At 37.7% G+C, this 27,542-nt stretch overlaps 1 protein-coding gene across 1 annotated transcript; it reads right to left on the reverse strand.

Annotated features, from left to right (window-relative positions):
* Positions 1-518: 518 nt before the first annotated feature.
* Positions 519-26,814, reverse strand: LOC139140062 (tubulin monoglutamylase TTLL4-like). The gene is given in 18 exon segments (XM_070709067.1): positions 519-3,239; positions 3,528-3,649; positions 5,274-5,344; positions 5,910-6,120; positions 6,487-6,592; positions 7,129-7,263; positions 7,735-7,869; positions 9,000-9,098; positions 9,842-9,964; positions 10,511-10,722; positions 11,231-11,425; positions 12,119-12,195; positions 13,839-13,949; positions 14,103-14,375; positions 14,917-15,005; positions 16,061-16,206; positions 16,208-16,936; positions 26,796-26,814. Coding segments are annotated over 17 exon segments (2,940 nt in total). The 5' UTR covers positions 16,781-16,936; positions 26,796-26,814; the 3' UTR covers positions 519-2,977.
* Between the last annotated feature and the right edge of the window lie 728 nt (positions 26,815-27,542).

Genomic DNA, 27,542 nt, shown 5'->3' on the forward strand with positions numbered 1-27,542 from the left:
TTCATCGATTAACAAACTGCAACCATTATCTCGATCATGATTAAATTCAAGAAGCCCCCTTACGTGAGCAGATAAGAACACATCTTGCTCCTATTCTGAAATAAGTCTTGGGCTCTTCAGAGACAAATTGGCGAAACACAAAGTGAAAATGAGTATCTCAACCACAAAGAACTATAACCCATTTCTTGTAACAATAGACACACACTAGAGAGTACCTGATTTAATATGTAGTACTGTTAGTTTTTGTAAACATTATTTTTTTAATTTTATCTTTGATGCACTCTTGGAATTGTCAGTACAAATGGTCTTTTTAATCAGAATAAATTTGGAAAGAAAATTAAATCACTGTCACTCAAATGAAAGAACACACTTCTACCACCAACAGTACCTCAGCCCTTCAGGACACCCAAAACATATCAACCTGTGTGTGTCACACTGATTATTATAACAAACTGAAAATTACTGCTCGAACATAGTATTTTTGTAGACCCTCAAACATATAGTAACTTTTTTTTTTTGTAAAACGGATACTTCTGGTTGAACATGACAGATTTGACAGGAAATCAATATTTGTATTTTTCAATGTTCTGAGTAAGTCACTCTTAAAGGAAGGAGTTTAATTTATCACGTTTAAAATTTTAGTAAATATTACCCTGTCAGTACAAAATATTCAAAAATAGTTTTTTTACAAAATGTCTTACATTTTATAATTCAGGGGCCACCCACCTCCTGAATGTTGTTATGATGCGATGTGTTAGTCATTCTAAGACCCAAACTGTTATTTACAACTCACATGAACATGACCTTGTCTGCTAACCCCTTCACTTTTTTTTTTCTGTGATTTATAAAAAAAAATGCTTGCAAAAATGATGGCAAACGCGTTGTTTATGAAGATGCATGTAAATTTCTTGCAAGAGAAACTTAATATATATATCCAGTGGATATCAGCTATCAAACAAAACTGAGTTCAAAATGACTGTGACATGTGTGTACTTTATGTTTTCAAGAATCAGCATTACATGGGTTTAATTCAGTTCCTTGTATAAGTATGACCCTTTCACTCCCACTGTCCAATGTTCTGGTCTAAAGTCACCCTAAACGGAATGAGACTCAAACAAATGATGGTGGTGAAAGGGGTGAACAATGATGTTAGAGCACCAGTAACTGTAAATTTTGTAATTTCTTTTTCATTGTTTTAGTTTCTTTCTGTACTGTAGATCCCTACAGCACGGTGAATTACCAGGTATTTGACACTGCCAGCACAAACTACATATTGTTGACGTGCAAATTCACATCTGGTTGGACATTCAACAGTCAATGATCACAATACAATTCACAGATATAAGCAGACTAGGAAATAAATGGCTGCCAACCTGTTAAGCAAGGGCAGAACATTTTTGGCCAGACAGGTAAATTTTTGATATTTACCTTCCAAATGGGCAAGTAAAAATAATTACATTCTTTGGTTTGCTGAGATCAGAGGCAAGTTATACTAGGTAAACGGTATGCCCGATATTATCCATCAGGGTTGCTTACATTTTGCTTACACAGGCAATTTTTCTGAGTTACTCCCCAGATGTCTGGTGAGCATTTCCCAAAATTTCCTACGCTGATATGCTGTCCGTTTTGGAAGGCCAATTACCAAGGCATTTTCTATTTTCAAAACAAACTGAAGTTGATATAATACAGAACAACAATACTGACAAAATTGTAACAAATTACAGTTACTGGAACTTTAACACGAAGACTTCTTTGTGCTCTTCTCAATTGAAGAGTTTTTTTTACAAGTCACAAATAAATTTTGGCAATATTTGTCTTTTGTATTTTTCTACACTATGGAAGACATAGTTCCAGATACTTTCGAGCAAAATTTTATGAGTAAACTTCCCTTAGAAAATTGACTATATAATGTTAGCATACAAATCAGTTTATTTACAGTTTTCAAGGTTGATTATTTAGAAGTTAAAAGCTGTCAGAAGGATTGTTACTGTTCGGCTAAGGAAATGTCATGGTTTTGGCTGATTTAATTTTGATCTGTGTCCTTGTAAATGTGGCTCAAAAAATTCAACATGATATGTTCAGATTAAGTATTCAATTCTTATATATCTTTATGTACACTGTGTAATTGAAGTATGTGTGTATGTATGTGTGTGTGTTTGTGTGAATATGTGTGTATGTGTACGTGTTTGTGTGAATGTGTGTGTGCATCTGCCTATATTGGCATGGATATTCACTTGTATTGCAGACCAACTGGGTCTAATTCAGCCTATCTCTTTACTTCCATTCAAACTGACACGACTTTGAATTGACGTTGGATGCGACCTTGATTTGACCTTGGCAGTCATATCACAAGGATCACAGAGCAATCCTTCGGTTAATTGAAGAAGCATTCCAAATCATATGAATGAATCAAACATTGTTGACTTATTTGCTATTTTTCCTGACCATCTGCTGGTAGCAGAGTTTTTTAATCACAAGCATGGAAGTTTAATCTGTGATCATTGAACCGATCCCACTAATAATTGAGAACCATAATCATTTTCTGTGACCTGACAATACGGAATATTGGCAAAGTTCAGGAAAGCTGTGGCATACTGCTTTTACCGCAAGATGCAAAGCTGCAGAAAAAGTGAAAGTATCAAAATAAAATAAAGGATAATGTATGAGCTATGAAGGGATGACATAAACAGACAGTTATTTCTTCTTGGCATATGTCAGAAAAGAATCTTCACGTTCCATTCAAATTAAATTCCACAGCATAGCCTTTTCAAAATCAAGTATAAATCTTTCCGTCACACTACATATGATTGGATGATTGTGACGTCTGGTTCGCACGTTGAGAAGAGTTCATCTCTCAGAGGAACTTCTTCTTCTTGACTTTCTTGTCGTCCTGCATCAGTACGTATCTGTAGGACTTCTTGAACACTTGAGGGGGCATCATGTAAACATCACTGAGTGGAGGTAGGCGGACAGCCAGTCAGCTTTGGGAGGTCTGGTCACTGCGGACCACTTGAGACTTTGTCGGGTACGGCGGCGGTCGGGTAGTCAGAGAAACGACCGTTGGGGCACTGATAGTCCTTGATGATGATCCTGGTGGTTGTGCCTGGAGGTGGTGATAAGATCTGGAGGAGTGAGTCTGTGGCAACGGTGCAGGACGGCGGTTTTGCGGGCCTGTCATCTGATGGTTCTTTGATTTTGCCAGTCTCCTCTTTAGCCTTGGCAATGAGGACAATGATGAGCTGAAACAAAACAAATGGTGTTGTATGTAAATAATAGGTTTTGATCAAGCTTTTGTATTCAAATTAACATTTATCAACACTTATGAAATTTGTACCAAACCTGGAAAACTGAGTTACCTGCCTATACATTTGGTTATTTCCCATGAATTCCTACAGTATGCAATGGCTAATTATTTTCACATACAAGTGTGAAGGGTTAAACTTTATTAGCTTGAATAGCATTTGGAAACCTGTGTGTGTTTCAAATGTTGAATTCTTGGTGGTTTTATTTTGAGGCATCAGTATTACCTTGATTTGATACCAATTCCAGGTTCTGGCGTGTCCATCTTCCCTTCCAAACTCCTGTCTCTGTGACCGGCACTGTGGATACGAGGATCCTTGACCATCAGGAAGCTAGAGACAGGTGTCCACTGAATGGAACAGAAGTAAACATTTGAAAAAAAACATTTGAATAAAACAAATTAATGCTGGAAAATTGAAACAACGCTATCACACACAAAATAGCCTTCGGGTAGGAAAACATGCTGTAAATATCATCAGCAAAATTAGCGTCAAAATATTTAAAATGCAAAAATTCTTGTCAAACTTGTAACAATTTAACACATCAACTCTTCAAAGAACTGTGAACAAATTTATATGTGAATTGCTTCTTGTGATTGCTTATGGGTAAAATTGAGCTAAAGTTTAACATTTTGGATAAATATGTTTATATATGAACCACAAAATTTACTTTCTATGTATGTAGATTAGTGATCTACTCCATGTTGACAGCAGTTTTTGGAACAGCTCTTGAAATATAATATAATAATATAATATTTCTTGAAAGAAATGAGATCAACGTAGCATTGCACCTTTCTGGCCAACATCTTTGTTTTCAAAGTAAACTCAATCATAATACAAAATCATTTTATCTTGAAAAAGTTGCCCAAAGAAACCAAAGGGTCCTACAGTGTTGGGAAGAATTTGAATGTTCTAGTAAAATACCCAGTGTAATTTAATGCCTACTGCTTATGTCTCAAACTATCTGTGTCTAGACTCCCTACCTTTTATACATGTATTCTGGCTAGAAACACGACTGACAGGTGCTATACTAGTTGCTTGGTAACTGATCAGAAACCAGATTTTCAAGATCTTCTATACAGTAACTGCTTTACCCTCAATTCTTTGATTTTCTTTTCATCGAACGAGGACTTTTATCACAAACAATCAAAGTAAAAAATCATATACTCTTGCCGCTGAACAGTTCTGACTCTATTTCTTGGTTGAAGGGAGCCTTCTCCGGTGGCTAGCAGAGTAACGGGAATACAGGCCACTGTTTCTAGGAACAAGCTGCACTTGGTACTGGGAAGAGCTTGGAGTGGGGTCTGACATTGGCGATGTTCCCCTATCACCAATAGTGATACTTGTAATTTCTTGATAACTATCTAAATCTCGATTAGAGACACTCTGACTCTCTCGGTTGTAGCTAACGACGATATCTCTAGGATCTTCTGCACTTGGCCTTCTCCGTTGTGGGTTCATTGACCGGCTATTACTACGGAAGACGGGCCTTCTGCAACGACTAGCTAACCTCACTGGTCTCGGTAGCAGACTCAGTGCCTGGTGACTTTTGGGTGCCGATACATTTTTCTGCTTACTCGGCGGCGGCGATGGTCGCGGAAACTGTAAACTGCTTCTGATCAGCCTGTCTAAATTAGCCATGCGATTTTGTCTGATGCTCTCTGCCCTGCGGTCACTAACTTCAGCTTTAGCAAGCTTCTGTTCTGTTTTGATAGCACCGAAAGTCAAGTAATATTCCTTACTACAAATAGCCAAAGCTGTCGCTGCAATTGGCTCCCTAGCTACGGCGCCTACGAACTTTGATGGTGACCTTGAATGAACCTCTGACCTCACTGAATGTATAGATGGCAATGGTCCTTTTTTCAGTCTACTGTTCTCATCAATGGGACTGCTACTAATGGACGAGTCTCGACTTCTACGACTACACACACTACAGCAAGTGTTAGTGGAGTATTTGATGGATTCAGGACCTACCACATGGCCTGTTTCACTGCCTGGACCGTAGTGTATACCTTCTCTGCAGTATTCCTCCAACAGTGCTATGCCTGCATGATCAAAACACAAACAGGAACATTAAACCCTTTCACCACCATGGTTTGTCCCAAATCCATTGTTTTCTATGGTAAAGTTGGACCTGTATACAGGGAACTGGGGGTGAAAGGGTTAAAGGGAGGGGTTGTCGGAAATGCATGTGTGCGACTTTCTTGTTTACAAACAATGTATTTCATGCACGATATCTAGATGCATCCAGTCAACACAGCTGCAACATTTTAATTTTGAGATATACATTGTTAACAAACATGTTTTAACTTTCATCAATTGCAAACGTACCCTAGATACAGTATCTACATTGGTCATAGGCGTCCCTAGCAAACTTTGAGCAGAGTTCAGACGACTGCCTCCCTTTAAAGCAAGATCTTTATACACAAATTACTTTGGATCATGTAACACAAAGCTATCTATTGTTGTTTTTGGCCTATACAGTATTTACATCAACCTGTCAATTATATTCTGTCAATAATAAAAAGATATGGCTTTTTTGTTTTTTATCATACACAAGACAAGCTGGCTCTTTCATTCTCTGTGTTGTCTGCAGAGGTCACCACTCACCTCGTGCTGGCTGCCTGTGGTACTTCTTAATCCACTCGTCCACCAGGATGTTGTAGTAGCGTGGCTGCTCAAAGAATCGTAAATACTGGTGCGTTGTGTGATTCGGGAATGCTCGTATGAAGAACCCTCGACGACTGTACTCGTCTTCCGTCTCTGCCAGCATTCTGATGTCATCAGGAGTCAAGGAGTCTAGAATTGTCATGCGACATTGCTGAAATAAAAACATGTATGGAAGAATGGATTAGCCAATATGGATGTGGTCAATTTTGAGTGGAAGTGAATGTAAACATATCTCACTATTTTTAAAATATCAATTTTTCTGATTAATCTAATCATTTCAATAATTTTCAGGAACCTTTCATGGTTTTCTCTTAGACTAGTGTTTTTGTAAGTAAATACATTTCTCAATTTGGTTATTATTCCAGCAAATTAAGTTTTCTGTCAATACATCAAACAGCAAAAATTGGATCTGTGTTATATTGAAACTCAACAATAAGACGACAATTGCAGGTCAGTTTATAAAGATTTGAAATCCTTCAGGATAGGCAAACTGCATAAGATCTGGTACAACACTTACATCATCAAGGTGTTTCTGGATGTAGAAGGCGTGTTTGGCACGCTCATCTTTGCTGATTGGTACATTCCACAGTTGTTTATCAGTGAACACGTTGCCATATTCATGACTGTAAAATGCAAATGTACAAAACATTTCCAATTTCATATAATGAACTTCACAAGAAATAATGTCCAAACTTTGATTGTGTACTTCACAACAAAATGCATTTGACATGCTCAGTGTGGTTTCAATCCATGAAAGCTGTTGATCATACAATAGTACCACTACATGTTCATACCAACTTGTGAATCTGCTGCTTTCCAAACGGTAACACAGTACTAAAATACATTGAATTAAATTATCAAATTTAGCCAAAGAAAACTCTAACAAAGATTGTCTTTCTCTCATTGTTTTTCACATTCTGCGCTGGAAGAAGAAATGCTGACAGTTTAGAAATTTCTACTGTAAAATCATTTAGTCCCCTCTACTCACAGAACAAAATATAGATTTTCATATGCCACAGAAAAAGTGTGACCCAAAAATTCTGTCATGATACACATGCCTCTTTTACCATAAAATGCAAATTTTAGGTGACTGAACAACATTTTTGCAATCATGTTCAGGCCCAAAGTGACACTGTAGATATCTCATGGTATACTGTACCTGACGGAGGCACTGTTTGGTGGCAAGTTAGGGTAAACATCTTTCTTGTCAGGAAGTTGAAAGCCAGCTAAATTCAACAAGTCTTTCATCATCTGGCCTTTGATGTTGACATCAAGAGATGAATTTGAGTGTAAACTGTGAAGTAACGAAAAATAATGTTTACACCGGTATACAAGTTGTATACAAGGAATCTTCCTTTCACGAAGAATCTGGATATTGAAGAATATGTAAAGCAAATACAACTATATATGGGAAGTTTTACTCAGTGAAAAATGAAATGAGATTCTTTCAAAATTGTATGGTGAGAATCTTCCACTCAAGTGACTTTTAAAGAGACAAAAACTAAATTTTTTATAATATTTTGATTATTTATGATCTTGGAATTAGATAATTTTTTCTGCTCTGTACAATGTTCTGAAATAAAAGGTGTTCGCTTTGCATAAAAGATGCCTTGTATACTATATGCTGTTAATGTTGAAATATAAATTGCTTTATTGATGAGTCAAATACTGGGCATTTTGGTGAGACTTAGTGCAGAGGTGGAAAGTGATGGGAGAAACCAATGGGGAGTAGGTGGGGCAGGGATAAGCAAAGACCTCTCCTTACCTTGGTGAAATGTTCACTTCTATGATCCAAGGTTTGAGGTTCTCATCTAACATGACATCAAAGCCAAAGAGTTCATGGCAACAGTAACGTCTTCTGACATTTGATTTGACTAAACTATTGACAGCAGCTTCAGAACTGAAAAAAGGCCCATAAACATAAAAAGTTAAACACCTAACTGAGTTTGACTTATACCTGAATTCCACAGCTTACTTAGCATACCTTAGTGATCAGAGTATAACCCCCTAAGTTTGGCAACACAAAACAGTGATTATACTACGGGATGGACTTATACTTGAGAAACCCATGTTATCTGCCATACAAGCTTAATTTATGCTAATTTATGCATGAATATTGAACACCACTTGAACTTGCGATTACTTTCAAAAATCCACTGACATCCAACGAACTTTTAAAGGACAAAAAATGTACTGACAAGATTTGATAATCTCATGAACTAGCATGCCATGATCACATTGATACTGATAGACAACTACAGCCAAAAGACAGCAACACTATGTGTTGATTTCCAAGCTCAATTGACGCAGTATTTTATATCGCTGTTTCAAATCAAACAGATTACACAATCCCTGGATGCAGATGTGACAATTTGGTGGAATTTCTACTTGGATCATATCTTGAATAAAAGTAAACTTTGAACAAAGATATCATGTATTTTTTTTTAATTTTCTTATAGTTTCTCTGATCTGAAAAGTACTTTTCCTATGTGTACCACCCCATTATACTCTCCTTACCATTCCACATTTGAGATAACTTTAGTAAGGGCTTTACACAGATGTACAGCATATTCAAAAATCCTCTGAAAGTGGTGGAGGGGCCTATACCTTTACTTTATTGTTCAACACAAACTCAAGGAGTGTGGTACTCATGCAGGGGATTGTACTCGCAGAAGTACAGTAGTATGACAATCACTAAATATTCTAAACAGCGCCTCAGTAGCTGATATGCCCAAACTATTGTACAGAATGCACATAATCAGTAGACACCCAGAATCATTGAAAACTTAAATTTTGGTTTTCAGCAGTGAACATACAGTTAGTCACAAAACAGCACTGTGGGGCGGCAGTTATATGTACTACCACACAGACTACCATTTGCATTCAGATGCAGTCGCGTTCCATATTTTCCTTGGGATAAGGTCACATACCAACGTTTCAACAATTCCAGAAAAGATGAAAAGAATGGGATTTTTTTTGCAATTTCGTTTTCACATCAAAGAGTTCCATGTAATATTGATTTACACTCACCAGATAATGGTCTTGACCACAATATCTTTAATGCTGTCCCACACTTTAGTCGAATCAATGCCGTTCTTTCGCATGTAACCCCATAACGCTTTCAGTGACCTGAAAGGGAGATAGATGGCTCGTAAGAAACACAATCATTAAAAAACATAAAGTAAAACAAAGTTGTTCCTCTCATAAATGTTATATCTAGGAAATTGTCGATTACAATGTATGAAGGATGTCTCTCAATTATGGTATTCAACCGTCCTTCCAGTGTCCTTGTTGTACTTGAGTCATTAAATTTATGCAAAAGAACAGCTGTTATGAGATGTGTAGGGGGTATATCGAAAGTTGGGTTCACTACTGGTCATACACTGTTGAAACAAAGAAATATTCATTTGTCAAAATTGCCATTCTGCCACTTTGACTCTATTTTTTAATGCTCCATGGTAACTTGATGTCAATTTGAAGTTTTTGCCGCCGATGTCTTGGCATTGAGGTTTAATTGACTTGCCCTTCACTTAAATGGACAGTGTAGAGACGTGACTTCAAAATCATATACTTATTAACCAGTTCTGATCAAAATGCAGCAATTTTCTGAGGTAGAAATGGCTTCACACAGGGAAGTGAACTTTGTCGATCAAAATAACAAACCAAAATTTAGAAAATAAAGGGTAATGGGAGAGGAGTAAGAAGGTGTGGAAGGTTTAATTTCAGAACTCTTAATTTGTCAATTTTGAGTCAGACGTTCTACAAAACTGATATATCTCCAGAAATGCTGTTCAAGACCATGTCCATTATAGTTCACTGGGACATTTTTCTGTACATGGAAACTACCTTGCAAAGTTTAACAAGGTGCCTACCATTTGTGGCCCTGGCAGATGTTTTCATCGTCGTTCGGTGTAAACTCTGAATTCTTCTTGTTAATACTGTAGTTTGTGAGATGCATGAACTTGTTACTTAGACTCTTCATGGAAGAGGAATATCTGAAACACAGAATACCATGGAAGAACAGATGAGTGCAAGTACATCAAAACCAATCTTTATACACTTCTAATTGAAATTTTACTAAAGAAATAGAGCATTATGTCAGCAGTGTAGCAAGTGTTTCAATTGTGAATCTGTACAAGCAGTAAAAATTTACAGTCACTAGCAGGCATTGTCTGACATTTTAAGACCTCCATGTTGTAGTACTGTTACTTTGGAATCACTGCAATGAACGCATGCGTCCACGATTTGCTTTATTGCCTGTATGTCACAGAATTACAACTGTATTTGACAATGCACACTTTATACAACTGTATATCCTTTTTGTCTCAATTCACTGTTGACGTCTCTGTCCATCCTTTCCTCTTCCTTTTCATCATGTCTCTTTCTCTATTGGGCATCTTTCTAATCTGATATTTAATTGTCACAGTAACACCTTTGTTAGACTATTCACAGCATGTCTATGTTTCTAGCTCAGTATTCCACTGTGACCACATCAACAGGAAACTCAACCGTACCCACTTAAAAGTAGCTGAATAACTTACTTCATGGTAGCAAATCGCACAAGACCATCCTCAAATACATAGATTCGCAGTGGATCGTAGGACGTCACATAGACATAGATCCGCAAGTCGAACTTGCTACCATTGATCAGAAACGGTTTGGATAAATACCGCTGGACCAGGACAGGTCTCCGCCTCGGAATCTGACTCCACTTGTGGATCACTTTGATTCCAATGCCACGCGCAGATGCAGGCTGTGGATGAAATCAGACTCAGATTCATATTCAGGTACATTTAAGGAGATATTGGGGGACAAGGGGCTACGGAAGGTGTCGGCTGCGGAGAAAAACAAAGTGAGAATTTTCCATGCCAGAGTTATAAACAAACACATGACTGTAGCTTGACTAACTGTGCTCACTTCATACATGTTCCTCTAAAGTGAAGTCTGAAAAAGAAAACTGTCCCGCGGACTGATTTAATTAAACTGAACATAGAATTTCACATTTTACATGGAATCAAGTCTTTTTACACCTTGATGTTGAAGTCAATACAAACAACAAAATTTACACAAGGAAAATGACAGCATTATTGACACCCTACAAAAAATGACATCTGAACTTTTACTCAAATCAAAATATTTTAAAAGAGTTTCCTGGCTTCCGTCAAGACTGTATACTTTTCAAAGATGACGAGAGCAAAGTAAAATGATTATCTGAATTGGGTGAAACATGAAAGACTTCAAAAGATTGTGATTTGACATACTGGCTTCAAAATCCATTTCTGTTTAGGACCACCATCCTCCCAGGCCCTTTTCAACAATTTGGTATCGTAAGGTAGTACAAACGTCTGCGGGAAAAATCCAAAGTCCTTCTTGCCAAAATGTAACTGCATCTTGGACAGGTTGCGCCACAGACGGTCTTTCCTACCAATCTGAAAGGAGCCAGGAAAGTGGTTGACCTGGAAGAAATAATATATAGCTGGTTAAGACAGATGGTGAGGTATAATTGCCCCTTTCCAGGATATTTCATCTCTTGACAAGAATCCACTCTTAACCTTTCATCTTCAAATTCTTGAGTAATGGTGTCTGACAAAGTTGGACAACTGCAGACAGAGACTGGAGTTATATCACTGGTAAGTGTTTCATCTCATTTGAAGTTATTACATCTCTTACATGTAGCTTCATTTAGATGCAATAGCACTGTGATAATTACATCGCTACTGAGCTGGACAACTTTGTCCACTAGTGTCCGTTTAAACTCTCTATCAACAACTGCCAACTGTATCAGCCTGTATCCATATTTATCTGCTCATGTCTATCTGTCTGTATGATTCTGCCTGTCTCTCTCATACACACACAAACACACTCTCTCTCTCTCTCTCTCTCTCTCTCTCTCTCTCTCTCTCTCTCTCTCGTGCACAACAATCAATCAATCAAAAACCAATTCATTATGTTTGTCATGGTTCTGCCACAAGTTCAGATTCATTAATTGGGTAAAAAGTTGAAGCAGCTTAACCCTTTCACTGCAATGGTTTGGCCCAGACAATTCTTATCAATGGCAAGTGTGGACCTAGTTACAGTTAATTGGGGGGGAACCGGTTAAAAATATGACTTTGGCAATAGTGTGCATGGCCAACTTTGCAAGAACTCACCTTTTGATATTCCCTGATAGCTTTGAATCCCTGAGCTTTCATGTGTTTACCCCAGTAACCCAGCCAGTCATGTGACTCTGCAAGGAATAATAACACATATATTCAAAGATGGAAAGTCTACACCGCATTCAATGACTCCTTGAGCATGAGCTCTGCATTACTGAGTATTCATAGTGATTTGTGTTGCAGACATGAAGGTGAGAAAAGTGGACTCAAGATTGGTGGGTGTTTATGTGTTCCTACTCCACTCCATGCAGGAAAAAAAACAGTTTATCCGTAACAAAAACGCCACAGCAAATGGGTCAGAGACAAAAAAATCGTGAATTAAGATTATCTCTTTAAATGTACGCCTTGGCATACGGTACAAAAAAACTGAGTTTATGTCATCTGAGAAATGAAAATGAAGTAAGTGCTGGATTGGTGGATTCTAAAACACTGCTGTAGGAACACTCATTTTTTTTATGGACCATGGGGTGTCTGTGCAGGTTGGAAAAATCATGAATCAGGTCTTTTTTGTCATTTTAATCCTTTCAGCACCATAGTATGGTATGATCCTCTTTGTTTTCAGTATCAAAGTTGGATCACTACACATCAAAATGGGGGTGAGAGGATTACAGACCATGCTGTGTAAGCACTCTTTGTTCATTACCATCATCATTGGTGTTATTGTTTGTGTGGTCAAGATCATCAGCTGCTAGACAACAAGAAAGAAAGAGAGAGAAAAAAAAACAACAACACTAAATCCTTGTACTGTTGGCTCTAAAACTATGCTAGTCATCTGCTGATTACCACATACCATTTGCACATGTGGGCTAATGATCTATCTACATATGTGCTTGGTTGATAAATTGCAGGGTCTGCAAAGATTGCTGAGAGCTTATGAAATGAGGCACAAAATAGCCACAAGATTATGCTTTGTAAAGAATACACAACATATTGACACCAGGTGGTAGCAATACGGAAGGAAATCCAGAGTTGTGAGTACAAATAGCACAGCGCCCTCTACATGTACAAAGGTCATTGTCATGCCTCTATTACCCAATCCACAGGTCACACCACACTACTGTGTGCTAACACTAGTACTGCAGTTGTTACAAAATTAGATGTGCAGACTGTTTGAAGGTATTGCAATAGGGCCGTTCACAGTTTACGTCACTGTTCTCTCATTAATATGCAAAAATAAATATTTGTCCGCATTTTTAGATCACACTTTTGAAAATTACGCATGCAAGAACGACAAAAATACATCTCAGTGGGCGACTGCTAGTGTAACAATGAATACTAAAAAACATATTGACGACTCAGAGTACAAGCTGCAAAAACGGCCATGCATGCAACATTGATAAAATTTGTCCGCATTTCAAGCTGCGTGTGCGATGTTGCGCGCGTACAGCTATATTTAGTAACAAACCTGTAACCGTGAACAGCGCTATTGCCCTGACCCTTTTTTTTAGGAGAACGTATGTAAACTGTACCAATACTAAGCCACCACCTTCTGTTGTAACAACATTTAACCTTGTGACTGATTGGTTTAATTTATGGACAACAACTGAATAGTTTGGTGTAATTCTGAGCTTTCCGGGATCTCATTCCATGATTAGATTTTCTGTTATGAGACTTTCATTTCACTTCACTGGTTTCAATGGATGGGCAGCATTGAGCTCTTTACAGGGTGAGAGACGGTAAGCTTTTCAAGTGAACACTCAAGTTTACAGCTTACTTTTGGAAGCCCTGAATCCAGACCTGGCGATGCAGTTTTTCACAACATGCGGAGTGATGGGACTCATTCTCCATTTTAACAACTTCCTCAATTCCCATGGCAACTGAGCCACTGTGAAATAAAAATAAAAATATCGTTTGATTAATAAAGTTTGCCAAGTATGTGTATATACATGCATATCAATTGTAAACAAGGAAAAACTATATTTCATATGCCTAGTCTTGTCTGAGAATCCTTAAGGAGAATATGTGTTTGTTTATTTACCTTTTTCATATTGTGTTATGAAGTTGATGGTGGGGGCTATATTGCTGAACAGACTCGGTGTCAAGGCAGGCTGAACTTCGTCACCATCCACAACCATTGGTTTGTATAGCCTCATCGACGCCCGTTTTCCAACTGACGTCCGATCAATCTCATTGGCAATGGAGTCTAGTCTCTCAGCCGAGTATGGGGTGTCACGTTTCAGAGGAGAGAAAGGATGGGTTGACGACTGCCTAGACAGACTGCTTGATATCGAGTAGCCATCAGATTCGTCGTCTGCAGGAAGGTCAAAGGTATCATATTGTGGAATAGAGGAGTCTTGACGCTTTTCAGCTGCTGCTTTATTTGCAGGTAACAATGTCTTTATGTTGAGACATCATACAACATTATGCTCATGTTGTAAGGTGATACTGTGCACTGAATCGGAAAAGCCATTTGAGTTTCACTCATGTAAGATTGTAGACGACAGGTAATCCATTCTCAATGCAAATTACCTGTTGCCATTTTCTCTTCAAATGCATAGGATTTTGATATTTGGTCAGCAATTTACAAATATTCAATGCTGAGACAGATTCCATGGTAGAAAACATTAACATTTCTACACTCTTTGAGTCCATTAGGAAGGTCTTCAAATTTCCCTTACTTAGCAAAATTCTGACTGACACATACATGTATACATGCAAACTTGTCTTGGGTCAGAGAGCACACTCTTGAATCAGTGGTGCATCACTGAGTAGAATCATACTTTTTTTGCAGTTTGCTGATACAAAATCTCTGGGCAGTTTCCATGACATTTGAGCATATAATTGATACCCACCATCGTCAGCCAGATCATCCTCCAGTCCATCTATCCCATCATCCTCTTCACCAAAGTCCAACGAGGCACCATCACCAGGTGTTCGTTCACTGATGATGTATACAAAAATATTATTGATCAGTGTGTAATCAACACTGCATATCTACATGTATACATCTTTTGCATCGTTGCAAAGCATTAACATTTTTCCAAATGCAGTTATGCAGTGTTAATCTTCACTACGTTGAGCATATTCTATCTAGGAAACAACATACCAGAGAAACGGACTGAAATAGACTATTTACATGTATATCAAAATGCTATCTTCTATATTACTCTTTCACTTGAAAGGCAGACGTAAACTGATATTGGGGAAAAAACTGAACACATTTGTTGAATTGGTAGCATTAGTCTGGGTGTCACAGTTTCATGAATATATTGTAAACTTGTGATAACCACAATTTGTTTCTTTAATTATATCCTACGTGTTTTATGAATGTTATGCTTTTAAGAAAAAAAAAGCCATCTGGTGGCCATAGTGGATCATATTACAAAACCAGCCGGCACAGCGTGCACACATGTACATGTAGGTACACCATAGTGTATTATCCTTGTACCGTGTTCAAAAGAAATTGGCCTGAGCCTGTCAGAGATATCTCCTGGATGCATGAACACACACACAGCACCCTATCCACAGTTCCCCACACTTTGTCCATGGGGACTTATGAAGACAATTATTACAGTTTTTAGATTCAATGTATAGATATTTCTTCCTTGTTAATTTGTATGCTTGAGTGAGTGGGGGGACAGTTGCTTGATCAAAGACACACCCTGAGTAAATTTTTGTCTGAATGGATTATAAATTGGAAAATCATATCGTTCAAAGAAATTTTCTGATGCAAATTTACATGAAATGCTATAGTGGTGCAAAGTACTACATCTCTCTGTGTCAACGACTAATCAATGGTATTGAATGTCAATGTCACATCATTTATGAGCTGCTCTGCAATAACCATTCATGTTTAACATTCTTGTAGGCATAACTCTCAAAGTCTATAATTCGGTTTTCTTTTCACATTGTGATACACTACATGTACCTCCTCATGAATACAGGTAGAGATGTTACACATTACTCATAAGGAACTGAAGTAATGAAATACCCTACCTCCCAAAGTCATCCTCGCTACCTTCTTCATTTTCGTCAATATCACTCCACTCCTCCGCCTCGATTGGTCGCTCCCGAACAGTCCGGACCACTTTGGAGGAGCCGTCGCCCCGTTGCCTGACTCCGTGTTCCGATTTCAGTGTAAATGATTCCCTGGAAGGGTTCCTGTGTATGCCACCAGCTGGAATTTTTATTTGGCATGGGTGATGTCACCTGCTTGGCAGACTTTTTTCCACTGGATTGTCTGGATATGTTCTGAGTGTGGTCAGTAGATTTGCTGGTTCTGGCATCACTAGAGGGTGGTGACATTGGCTTTGGTTTCATGAAAGAATTAACGTTCTGTACGGTTCTGTTATTGGCAGTTATGTTCCCAGTAGAGTGAGAGGAACGGACGGTACTGGGCTGTGGCGTGTAAACATCCTGTGCGCTGATTGGCCTTGAGTACGGATTCACAGGTTTTGGCGTTGCAAAGCCTGCCGAATAGGAGCCAGTCCCCGGAGAGTTTGGCCCACTGCTACGATTGCTGTCCATAGAATTTACAATCAGCGGCTTTGGGCTGATTGAAGCATTAGTACTGGAACTATTATATTTCAGCACAGGGCGGCTAGTTTGCTGCCTCAGAGGTAACTGTTTCTGATTATTATTATTTGATATAAGGAGATTTTCCAAGCCCCTCTGCAGGCTGGCTCGCAACTGTTCATAATCACTGGCTGAAGCCATGGTGCGATCCACTTGCCCCTTTTTACCCTCTAAACTTGAATAAAACCAGTAAAATTGATGAAAGCACTGGTGCTTATATACAGTCCATGGTGACCAAGCACGCTGTCATTTTGACACAGTCTGATTTGACGGTTCTCATCCTGTATCCATGGTTACCTGTAAACAATGAAAAGAGCAGGCCATGATCAGATATCAAGAACACCGACATTAATGGTCTATTTTGTCTGCATTAACAAATGCACAAAAAGTTCAGTCAAGTCCGCTTTCTAAACTTCCTATAGTATCTTTGAACGCCTTTATTGTTAAATTACATATCATAAACACCGAGAAAACATGTAAATCCAAGATCTTTCATTTACAAATCAACTTGGATGATAGTGGACATTAAAATAAATCAATTTCTCACTCTTTAAAAACAAACACAGTGGTCTTATTCCCCTACCAAGTACAAGCAATCATAAACCTCCTTTGTACAGAACACAATTCAACAAAAGAAAAATCCCCAAGAAACGAAGTTCAATGAAAGGACATGACAACAACAAAGCCAAACCCCATTGGTAATACGGAAGAAAATAAAAAAAGATGACAGGCACATTAAAGTACTATTGGAGAATGATATTCTCATCTCGTTCTTGTTATTAACACTGAGAGAATGGTTTTGACCTCTTTAAGTGTCTTTACGTTGTATTTTACTTTGGTTTCTCCCAATTGTCAAGATGGACCTCATAAGAGGTACATGTATTGTAACTGAGGGGGGTTTACTGGTGGGTGAAATCATAGTCCCTGTGCACTATAATGGCGTTTCAGGCAGACACAGCAATGCTGAGTACAATGTGATAACTGTACGGAACGACAATAAAGCATTGTTATTTTAGTGGAGAGAGATCTTGATGGCAATCAATACCAGTTTTGTATGGTTCTCGTCATGACCCCAATGCCTCTTTTGTGTGAGATTTTGTGAACGGGACAGTTTAGGAGACATGAAGTAAATAAGCAAAATGGAACTTCAGAAATCTTCAAAAGTCTGCACAAACAGCTTTACTGTATGTCTGTAGAAGCACAGTTACTCTACTGCAGGGTAGAGTAACTGTGGTAGAAGTCAGAGCATAGAGATTTTTTGCCAAGAATGTTATCTAGCACTGCCTCTTCTTATTGAAAAGTGAAGAATCAGTCTTTTTGCCTGATCAGTGGACACACATTCGGGAACAAATATTTGCAAATGTACAATTTTTAGAAGAGACCTTACATGTACATATGTCATCTGTCTACAAATTGTACAATATAATCAATACCAAGTGGTTGATAGATTAGTCTTATGATAGACATATGATAATATATTTATACATTTGTATGCGTGTGTGTATGTGAATATGTGTGTGTGTATGTGTATATTTGTGGAGTACATGATATCAAAAAACATACCAGCACGAACAGATAAAAACTATTAACTGACTTACTACACGCGGAATATGTTCTGTTTGTTGCATATCAGCTAACCGAAGGTATCATTTGATTTTGTAAAATACTTTGGTGTCATTGTTCATTTAATGCAACAATGTACCCTCACCTAAATACATGTCAGGTTCTTTTCAGACGGCAGCCATATAATGTTGAACGCCAGAAGATTGCACTGCAAGAGATGTGGCCCAAAGGCTCATTACAATGCTACACAAACTGGCGACTACCGGACTAACAACAGAATATGCGGCACTGCCATGGGAGGAATTTCATGTGAGCCTTGCATGCATGGTTTCTTATATATTTTTCTGAGAACAGAAAATTAACACATGTACCATTTTTGTCTCTATGTAAAGCAACAATTGTCTCAATAATGATATAAGAAACCTTCAGTAAAGTTGATGTGTCTTCAGTAAAGTCGATTTCTCAAATAAAGTGTCCATGTAGGCTAGATCATATCTGCTACTGGCATGGCCAAAACAGTGACATTTTTCTGTCTTCCTCAACATCCACACATATCATTTACAAATCACTAAACGTTTCCGAAGGAGCATTTTTCATGAAAACACTTTAGATGCATTCACTCAGAATTTACCAGTAATGCATAACCCTCAGTGCAGTCCAACAAATATGAGCAGGTCCCCAGGGACAGGTACATGTACACTCAATCTTTCACAGACTGTTGCTAAGCAACAGTAAATTTACAGCACCTACATGTGAGTCTGGCTGGCTTTAAAAAACATGACAACTTGTGTTTGTTCCTTTGTAACATTAAAAGGTAACCTGTGCGTTGGGGAGAGCACAATTCAGAATTTTAAAACTGCTACTCAGACATTACAACAAAATACAGGATAATCCAGCTGATTCCCCCTGAAGTCACTATTCTATCACTGAGGTATAGAAATATTTGTCTGAAATTTCTGACATTGACTTTGTAGAAATTTGTTTACATGTACAAGTTTACCACCAATGTTGTAATGAAAAGCATAAAAGTGACATATTAGTCAAGGGATTAGACAAGTAAAGCAGGAAATAACATGTTGCAAAACATAATTTGTTAAATTTACATTGTAACATCCAATACTGTGTATGCCATATTTAGTGGAAAACCTATAATTACATGTAGTGATCAGCACAGCAGAATTGCCTTTTTCATCAAAACACTCTCTTTGATCTTCTAAGCTTCATCATGGTACACTTCACGTCAACATGTAGAACTCAAAGTTACATCTACAACATTTTGATCTACCAGTACGACCACTATGCAGCTGGTATACAATGGCATTTGAGGACACAATGAGTCAGTACTTACTACGTTTTAATCCCTAATATTTCACCATCAAACCCACTGATCAGACAGTACAAGCTTCTCCAGACACATCTGACTGTAGAGTCCTGGCCTTACTTGTCAGTGTACCGATCATCACCAGAAGAGCAGAAACACAAACCCACACATAAAAAAATCCTCTAAATTAAATGCCGACAAAGATGCTCGCATCAGTGGGTCGTAATCTTCTCGGATCCGGAATGTTGGGGTGATTACATTTGTATGAAGGCGATGCCATGGTAACTATTGTCGGAATGACAGAAGATGAATGTCATAGTGATAATTACCATTTATACCACACACAGTTGGGTCTGATATACATAGAAGATATGTAAATTTGCAAACTGAACCGTCATTTGATTGCATCTACAAAATTAATATGGTCAACTCGTTCTTTTTTTCTAGCTTACTACAACAGATGATATCTTTTCCTGAAATTAAATTCAATGTTGTGAGCACAGGGGTTGTGCGGGATTATACATGCTACACCAGTGTAAAATTCTGAGCACTTCAACAATGATCATACGCTTCAGGTGAACCACATCAACCAGACTGTCAACACACACACAATAATACCGGTAATACCAAACAACTGCCTGATCCGATGATATAAAATCTACATATTCTCACAAAAAACTCAAAACCTTAAAAGTAAAGTCCTTACCATGTACGGGACACAGAAATGTGCAAACATGGTCCGTTTCACACAGAAAGACAATTGCGCATGTTAAGAATGCAATTATCGCTGCTGCAAGGTACACCTATTGCCGACAATATCGTCTGTAATTGGAAGAAAATTTGTGTACGTTTCCACAACCGGCACCTAGCAACTCACATATGTATTGATTATCTGACGTGCAGAGTTCAACTAGGTCCTTCTAACCATTGGTATAGAATGTACAAAATGCGATGCTATATATTTTTTTTATCGATAAAGTGGGCAAGACACACATAAAAGTGACCTTGACTATTGAACGTGACTGGCAGTTTTATTGGGTTGTTGGATAGGAGAGTTATTTAGCATTGCCTTGAAACAAATCTATGTCCTACATGTCTAAATATTTACTGCCCAATGTCTACAATGAGAAAATGTAAATTTATATCCTCCATTTCCTTTGAACTGGGTATGAAAATCAATTTGAGTTATCTACTGGTAAAGTGTTTCCAATCGAAAAGACAAATTTGTTCAAGAAGAACTTGGAGAGGGAATAAAAAGGTACACTCGGTTGGCAGTGGTATGCTTTTCTACAGTGTGAGCAAACATCTCTCCCACAAACCAACCACAGTATGACATCTACAATTATGAAGAAATTTATTCCTAGTGTATTCTTATTGTTTAAATTCTAGCTGGGAAGAAGGGTGATTGCCATATTTTGCTAACCATTTCAAAAATATAGAACATTAAAACTAATCTTCCAAGTCCTTATTTGCACTTCACAATAACAGTGCTAGAAGTAAAATGTGTAAATATTTGCAACAACCAAGAGACAGTGAAAACACAGTAAAATTCTAGTCTGAGAATTCAAAATGCTATTCTCAAAGACCTTAAATTTCCATGACATTTAACATTTATTGATCTGAAGACTGACTAAAGCTTGCTTTGGGCTACAATACTCGTCTGAGAATTCAAACTAAACCAGTAATTTTTTGTGAAAGCCATACGTGTCAATAACTCTGAAAAATACAAATATTTGACCATCGTTCCCCGTTAATAGTCTTTAGAAGTTGCTTTGGTATTCAGAACACTTACAGGCTGTGGTGGAATTTACTCAATATTGATTTATTCAGCAACATCCATTTATTTGGCACATTCCTGCGTTGTTATCATGGCAATGGCTATCGACTGAGATGACTGACACACACTCAGAGGTAGATGTAGAGACTCCTCTGGTGGAAATTTTGAACTTTAACCAACACTGTCAAAAACATGAACCTTTGCTACATGTTGGGTATTTCAATATGCACTGCAAGTTTAATATAATATTTATGCAAAATAATTCAGTGCAGAATTAAACATGGTACCAAATTATATCTGGTAATGTTAAATACATTACAGTAAGAGTGTAAAAAGTGTAGTCGTGATGGTATATCATAAACTAGAAATCCTGAACACTGTCGCAGATATACAAATTACGAAGTCTGAACTTCCATGTACTTTCATTTGTACATGAAATAACATTTGGTGTTTGGGAAAACCACAGTTGCCAAAAGCGTTGATTGCAATTTCAGGTTTGTTACTAAATATAGCTCCTTGCGCGTGAAATTGGTCAAAATTTGGACAAATTTTGTTGTTGCATACACGGCTGTTGTTGCGGCTTGTAGTCTTAGCCATAAATTCATACAAATTAGTGTGTCTTTTAGTAGCCAATATAACACTAACAGGTTTCATTTTTGTTGTTTATGTGGAAAATGTAGACATATTCATTTATTTATGCATATTAATAAGAGAAAAAAATGATCATTTGCGATCAGTCCTATTTGAAAGTTATCGAATCTTATCTATACTAAAAGTGATAAGATGAAGAAGCAAGACAATGCTGAACAGGCTGTGATAGCTGCCCACAGACTTTGAATGGGGGGGGGGGGGGTGAGGGGTGGGGGTTTCACCATCTACATGTATGTGCTAGCCTATGCTGGCTATTTTGTCATCACTTTTAACATGTAGATGTATCTCCTTTGAATGCGTTGCTCACTGATAGTGAAATTTTTGCACTGCTGCTGAAGATGTTCACAAAACTGGGATTGTGAGCTTGCCGATGAACGAGAAAAAAGCTAAAGTGGGGGAGAGGGGTCAGAGAGTGGAGGTGGAGTGGTGGTTAGTAACACGGCTTTGATGAGTCTACAGACAGGTACATTTACGCATACATGTACCTTGAAAATCATAGGGGCTGAATTCTCATCCACTTGGGCAGAAATGTCATGGACACAGGGGCTGGTTTCATTGTTATAAATGACAATACAAAGACAGAGGTCACAGGGTTATCCTTGATTGAAAAATGCCTCGGCTGCAAAGTATGTTTGGCCAAGTCCTTGCTCCTATTCAGCAATAACAATTCACATTGTTAACTTAGAACTTTGGAGCCACACACCAAAGTGGTCAAATGTATTGAAAATATATTGTGTACATTATTCACAAAGAAAGAATTTGCCTTTAAGTTAACACTATATTGTTTGTGATCTTGGATCCAAACGTGATGTTTTGATTTCAGATGAATATTGCATGTTAATTTAGGTTTGATTAGCAACTGTATCCCAAGCAACACATGTACCGGTACATGTTATCAATCAGACGTTGACATATCTGTTCTCCGAAGTTGAAAATAACATTGAAATTTTGAGTTAGTAGAAATTGAATTCTCTTAAAAGTAACATAATCTACATGTAATTGCTGTTGGTTTTCCTTTATATTCTCTTCAGTTATTTTCTCAAAAATAACCAACGAAAAATACTATTTTTTTCCAAATGGAATGTGACAGGTACACCATTTTGACAGTACTTTTTGACTGTAGTAGTAAATCAAAGTAAGTAACCGTCATTTTGTGATAAAATGGTCCACATCAGTCATTGAGTCGCTACATATGGAAACTGCAAGGATTGATATCACACCTTGTAACAAGTAATGAATAATCCTTGTCACATCAATCCAGGTCACAGCAAAAATGAGAAATACTAGAGGGTACTGACATAAGTGTCTGGTAGACAAACCCTGAACCTAGGGGAATATGATAGATTTCAAAACAGCCACAAAACATCATAGATCCACGGTCCATATAGATCTTATCCTAAATCAGGGATTAAAGCGCAATATGAACATCTATATGAAAACATTCCACCATACGCCTCCTCCTATGATTTTGATTATGGTACAAATTTACCCAGGGATATTGGATTATTAAAGTTGACAGCTCTTTAATTATACAAGCAGTGAATTAAATCCCAATCTATGGTTTATCAATATCTGATATAATCTCAAGTACAGTACACAACTGGTGAACACCGCCTCTCCCAAGTACAACAGGTATTGTGGGGCACAAGGTTAAAGGTCACATATGGCAAATAGCTTCCATGGCAAAGGGACTACAATAGGAAACATACTGTAGAAATTATTAAATTAGTACGCCAAACTTCCAGATCTTCATGGACAGAACAAAAGTATGCGCTCATATTTGGTGCCCAATACTGATAACCCATATCACTAAACAACACCATTGTTCAGTTAAACAATAAATTATTACATAAATAAATATTTCAACAGTGATACCAAGTGAACACCATTACAATGTACAGTGTAGTCCCAAGGGCAGGTACATCTAAAGACAACATTTAAACTTAGAAGGCAGTGTGCAGAGTCATCCTCGCTTGCAGTTTTCTTGTTTACAGTGAAATAAACAGTAAATATACACACACACTTGACAATTTGATATAGCTGGTGATTCTCAATGGGGCATTCTCCTGGCATGGTACACAATAACAGTCGTTGTTCTTTGCGTGTTCTATTCTAATTCACACTTCCTTCTTGTTTTCCACTGAATTCTAAAATGGTTGAAACAATTTGCTTTCTGTTGAATTTCATCACTGTGATATGCCTCTTTTTGAAACAGCTAGTATGCGTAAATGAGCAAAATCAAATTTGTCACATATAAAAAAGAATATTTTGAAGAGTCAGAGGAAAGCTTAATAATTATTGACAAACACAAACCTTTCTTGTCGGAAGGCTCAGGGTCAATACTGTAACAATGACGACTTCAGTAAAATTGTTAAGAAATACACAATCTACATGTAGGACTAGAAACATTTAGAAAAGGAAACTGTTACCTTGGTCAAAGGTCACACTCTTATTGTTCTCATTGTTCTTGGTCCTTGGAAATTAGGGTCATAAAAGAAGCAATTGAACGAAAACAACTGACTGATGACCTTTCACATTACAATTGCTTCTACCCACAACCCCTAGTGACGTGTTCATGAGTCATGAGAGAGGCAACAAGCTCACATATGATGCATTTGATATCCTTTACAATTACTATTGTCTAGCATTACTGATTTGGCACATCAGTGTCAAGTTAATAATGTTATTGTCACACTAAAATGATCATATCAAACAGAGGAAACAGTACCAATGGGCAGAACTTAAGTTATATTTTATTGAGGCCCCAAAAAACTTATACTAGTATATAATGAGCATATTTCCACTTTACATGAGTTGAGGAAACAGAGGGGGTCAGTTGGGTATTTTTAGTTTATTTTATCTCTAATTACACACCCCCACCTCCCCGGTAGGTGTGACACATCAAAAAAGATGATCTATCAAAAGGGGGCAAAATATGGCAAAACTGTCCTACTGCTTAATTACATGTAAAACGCTCTAAAAAATGTTTAGGTTTGGAGATGAGATTAAGTACATGTACAGTATAGTTGATTGCATGAACACATTTATTTAACTTCAGTTTTAGTATGGTTTTGACCAGTATTATGTGAACAAGGAAAACATTCTGACATAAACAATAGAAAATAGTATTTAAGTAGATGGACAATGAATCTAACTTCAAATTTATCCCATTGTGAACACTGAAAAAAAGTGCCGCTACCAATTGATTCCTAGCAGTTTACCTTTGCCGCATTCACTCACTGTCCTTGAATTTGTACAAAAATACATGTAGCATTTTACTATGACATTGACCATGACGTTCTCTATGAACAGGATAGGACAATGTATTGCCATGGAAGTCTTTACATCGGCAATGAAAGTTAGGGTGTGAAGGAATAAAAATGAACTTGAGAAAGAAACCAGGGATGTAGAATATTTTGGTTACACGTGGCAATAAGAAAAGTATAGGTGGTTATACACTGTAAGTGGTGTGTGAGTGCACAAAGTTTGCACAAAATGTCTTGATATAATTTTACTAAAACTAAATTTTTACAGCCGGCAAATTTTAGCTAGCAGCCAGTTGTTTTTGCCGGCTGCCTGCTATTTTCTACATCCTTGAGAAACTCTGACCCTTCCTCAATAATTTTTATGTTTGCCATTAATCCATTAACAAAATTAATTGCCCATGAATTACATTCCAATTATCAGTATTTCACAGACTGATTGTAACTTACCAGGATGTAATACGATACCACGAATACTGTTATTCAGCATGTAACGTCAAGATAGGTTGGAACATTCTTGGTAAGAATTTTTTCCTCCCATCTTAACAAAAGTTTAATTGTTTCTACCATCTTCCAGGCTACAATACTGCATAAGGTTACCATGAAACAGTCCACGTCAACATAAATATTTTCTGACCGTTTGTCTTGTATCAGTAGTCAGAAATCCCTATGTTGATTTAAACGAAGCCTGGCTGCCGTACAACACATGGTGCAGACCAGCCTGTGTTGCTAGGCATGCCAGTCTCTGCAAAGCACCTAACAAAGATCCCTATAAATAAACTACACAATGTACTTCTAACTCCGGACCTTCTAAAGCCCTCGTGGATCCATGTGATAACAAATAACAATATCTACAAATTAAAAGCACAAATGATTTCATTTTTCCTTGTTCGCTTCACGTCCTGAATATCACGGCGACACTTGATCTCACATCCTCCATTGCTGGGTAAATTTTTGCTACATGTCAAAAGAGATTTCCAACACAATGTCTAGTCTGACTACAAGGGGAATTCACATTATTTCTAGTGATTTATTCACAGTCTTTTCACAGAGGGGACATGTTGTTCTACTTGTGTACCACAGTAACCGGCAAAAAATTCACAGCTCATTAATTTTGTTGGTACCACCGGAAAAGAACAATAAAGAACACAATTATAGTGCACAAGAGAGAGGCTGATTCATAAGTGTTTTCATCACTACTCTGTTGCCATGGTTTCAAAAAAAATATGTAGCAAAAGGGGCAACATAGTCATGTAAAATAAAGAGTGTAGGCTAGCTAGTTCCTTCTCAGTGAATTCTGTGAGCCTAAAATTCAGACCAATGGACAAGCTTGAAATATGATCACACCTTCGCAGCAACCCTCTGGGTACATGCGATTGCATTACAAACTGACAATAAACCCTCTCAGTGCATCTGCTTTTACTTCAGGACAGTGACACCTTCCGACCTGGATGAAACTGAAAACATATACTAGCAACATAATCTTCCTGGAGTTTCAGTCTGATGTCATGAGACAATGATATGTTTGAGACATCTCATCTACCCTCTCTTTACAGTAAACAGCTTTAACAGTACACTTACTGTTACAATGCCTGGAAACTTTTCAATGTCACCTTGGCCAGGTCTACTGATGTAGAGTGCAATGTTACTTATTTTTCCGCTCCCTTTCTCTGTCCAAAAAATTTGAAACTTATCTTAGAATGTGCAAGAAATCATCAAAGATTTCGGCAGACTCACTGGACAGCTGTTTGAAGTATCATATAACCTGATATCATATTACAATAGATTAAACCAAATGAACATAGTTATGTGGTGTTCTACAGGTGCAATATGTCATATATAATATATATATGTTCACAGTATGTGTGTTTCATCTGTGTTTGCAAATCTTATCACAGTTAGTAACTGTAAGGTAAGCAATTAGGGAACAGAGTTGGTGGAACAATGAAATGAATGTAAGATCAAACACCACACTTATAGTGCTACACAGAGTGGTAACTCGATCGGAACTATACTGAGCATAGAGTGGCAATAGCAGCTATGCATTGGCCATCCAGTGTGCTACGGGGAACTTGCTGTCAATGTCTGCATGCCTTTAACATTGTGACTTCTGAGGAAGGGGCTTGGGTATGGGTGGCAGGAGCACAGTTGCTGCCACTGCCACTTCACAAGGAATATAAATGTATCTACTGCTATGATGGCAATAGACACTTGACCCATGCCACACAGAGTGGCTATACCAAAGATGCTTTTGACACCCTCTGCTGTTAATGTAAATGGCTTCTGCATTCAGCCACAATTTTAAAGATTGTTGCTGGATATTTTGTC

Source organism: Ptychodera flava, chromosome 9 (genome assembly GCF_041260155.1).
Source record: "Ptychodera flava strain L36383 chromosome 9, AS_Pfla_20210202, whole genome shotgun sequence".
NCBI lineage: Eukaryota > Metazoa > Hemichordata > Enteropneusta > Ptychoderidae > Ptychodera > Ptychodera flava.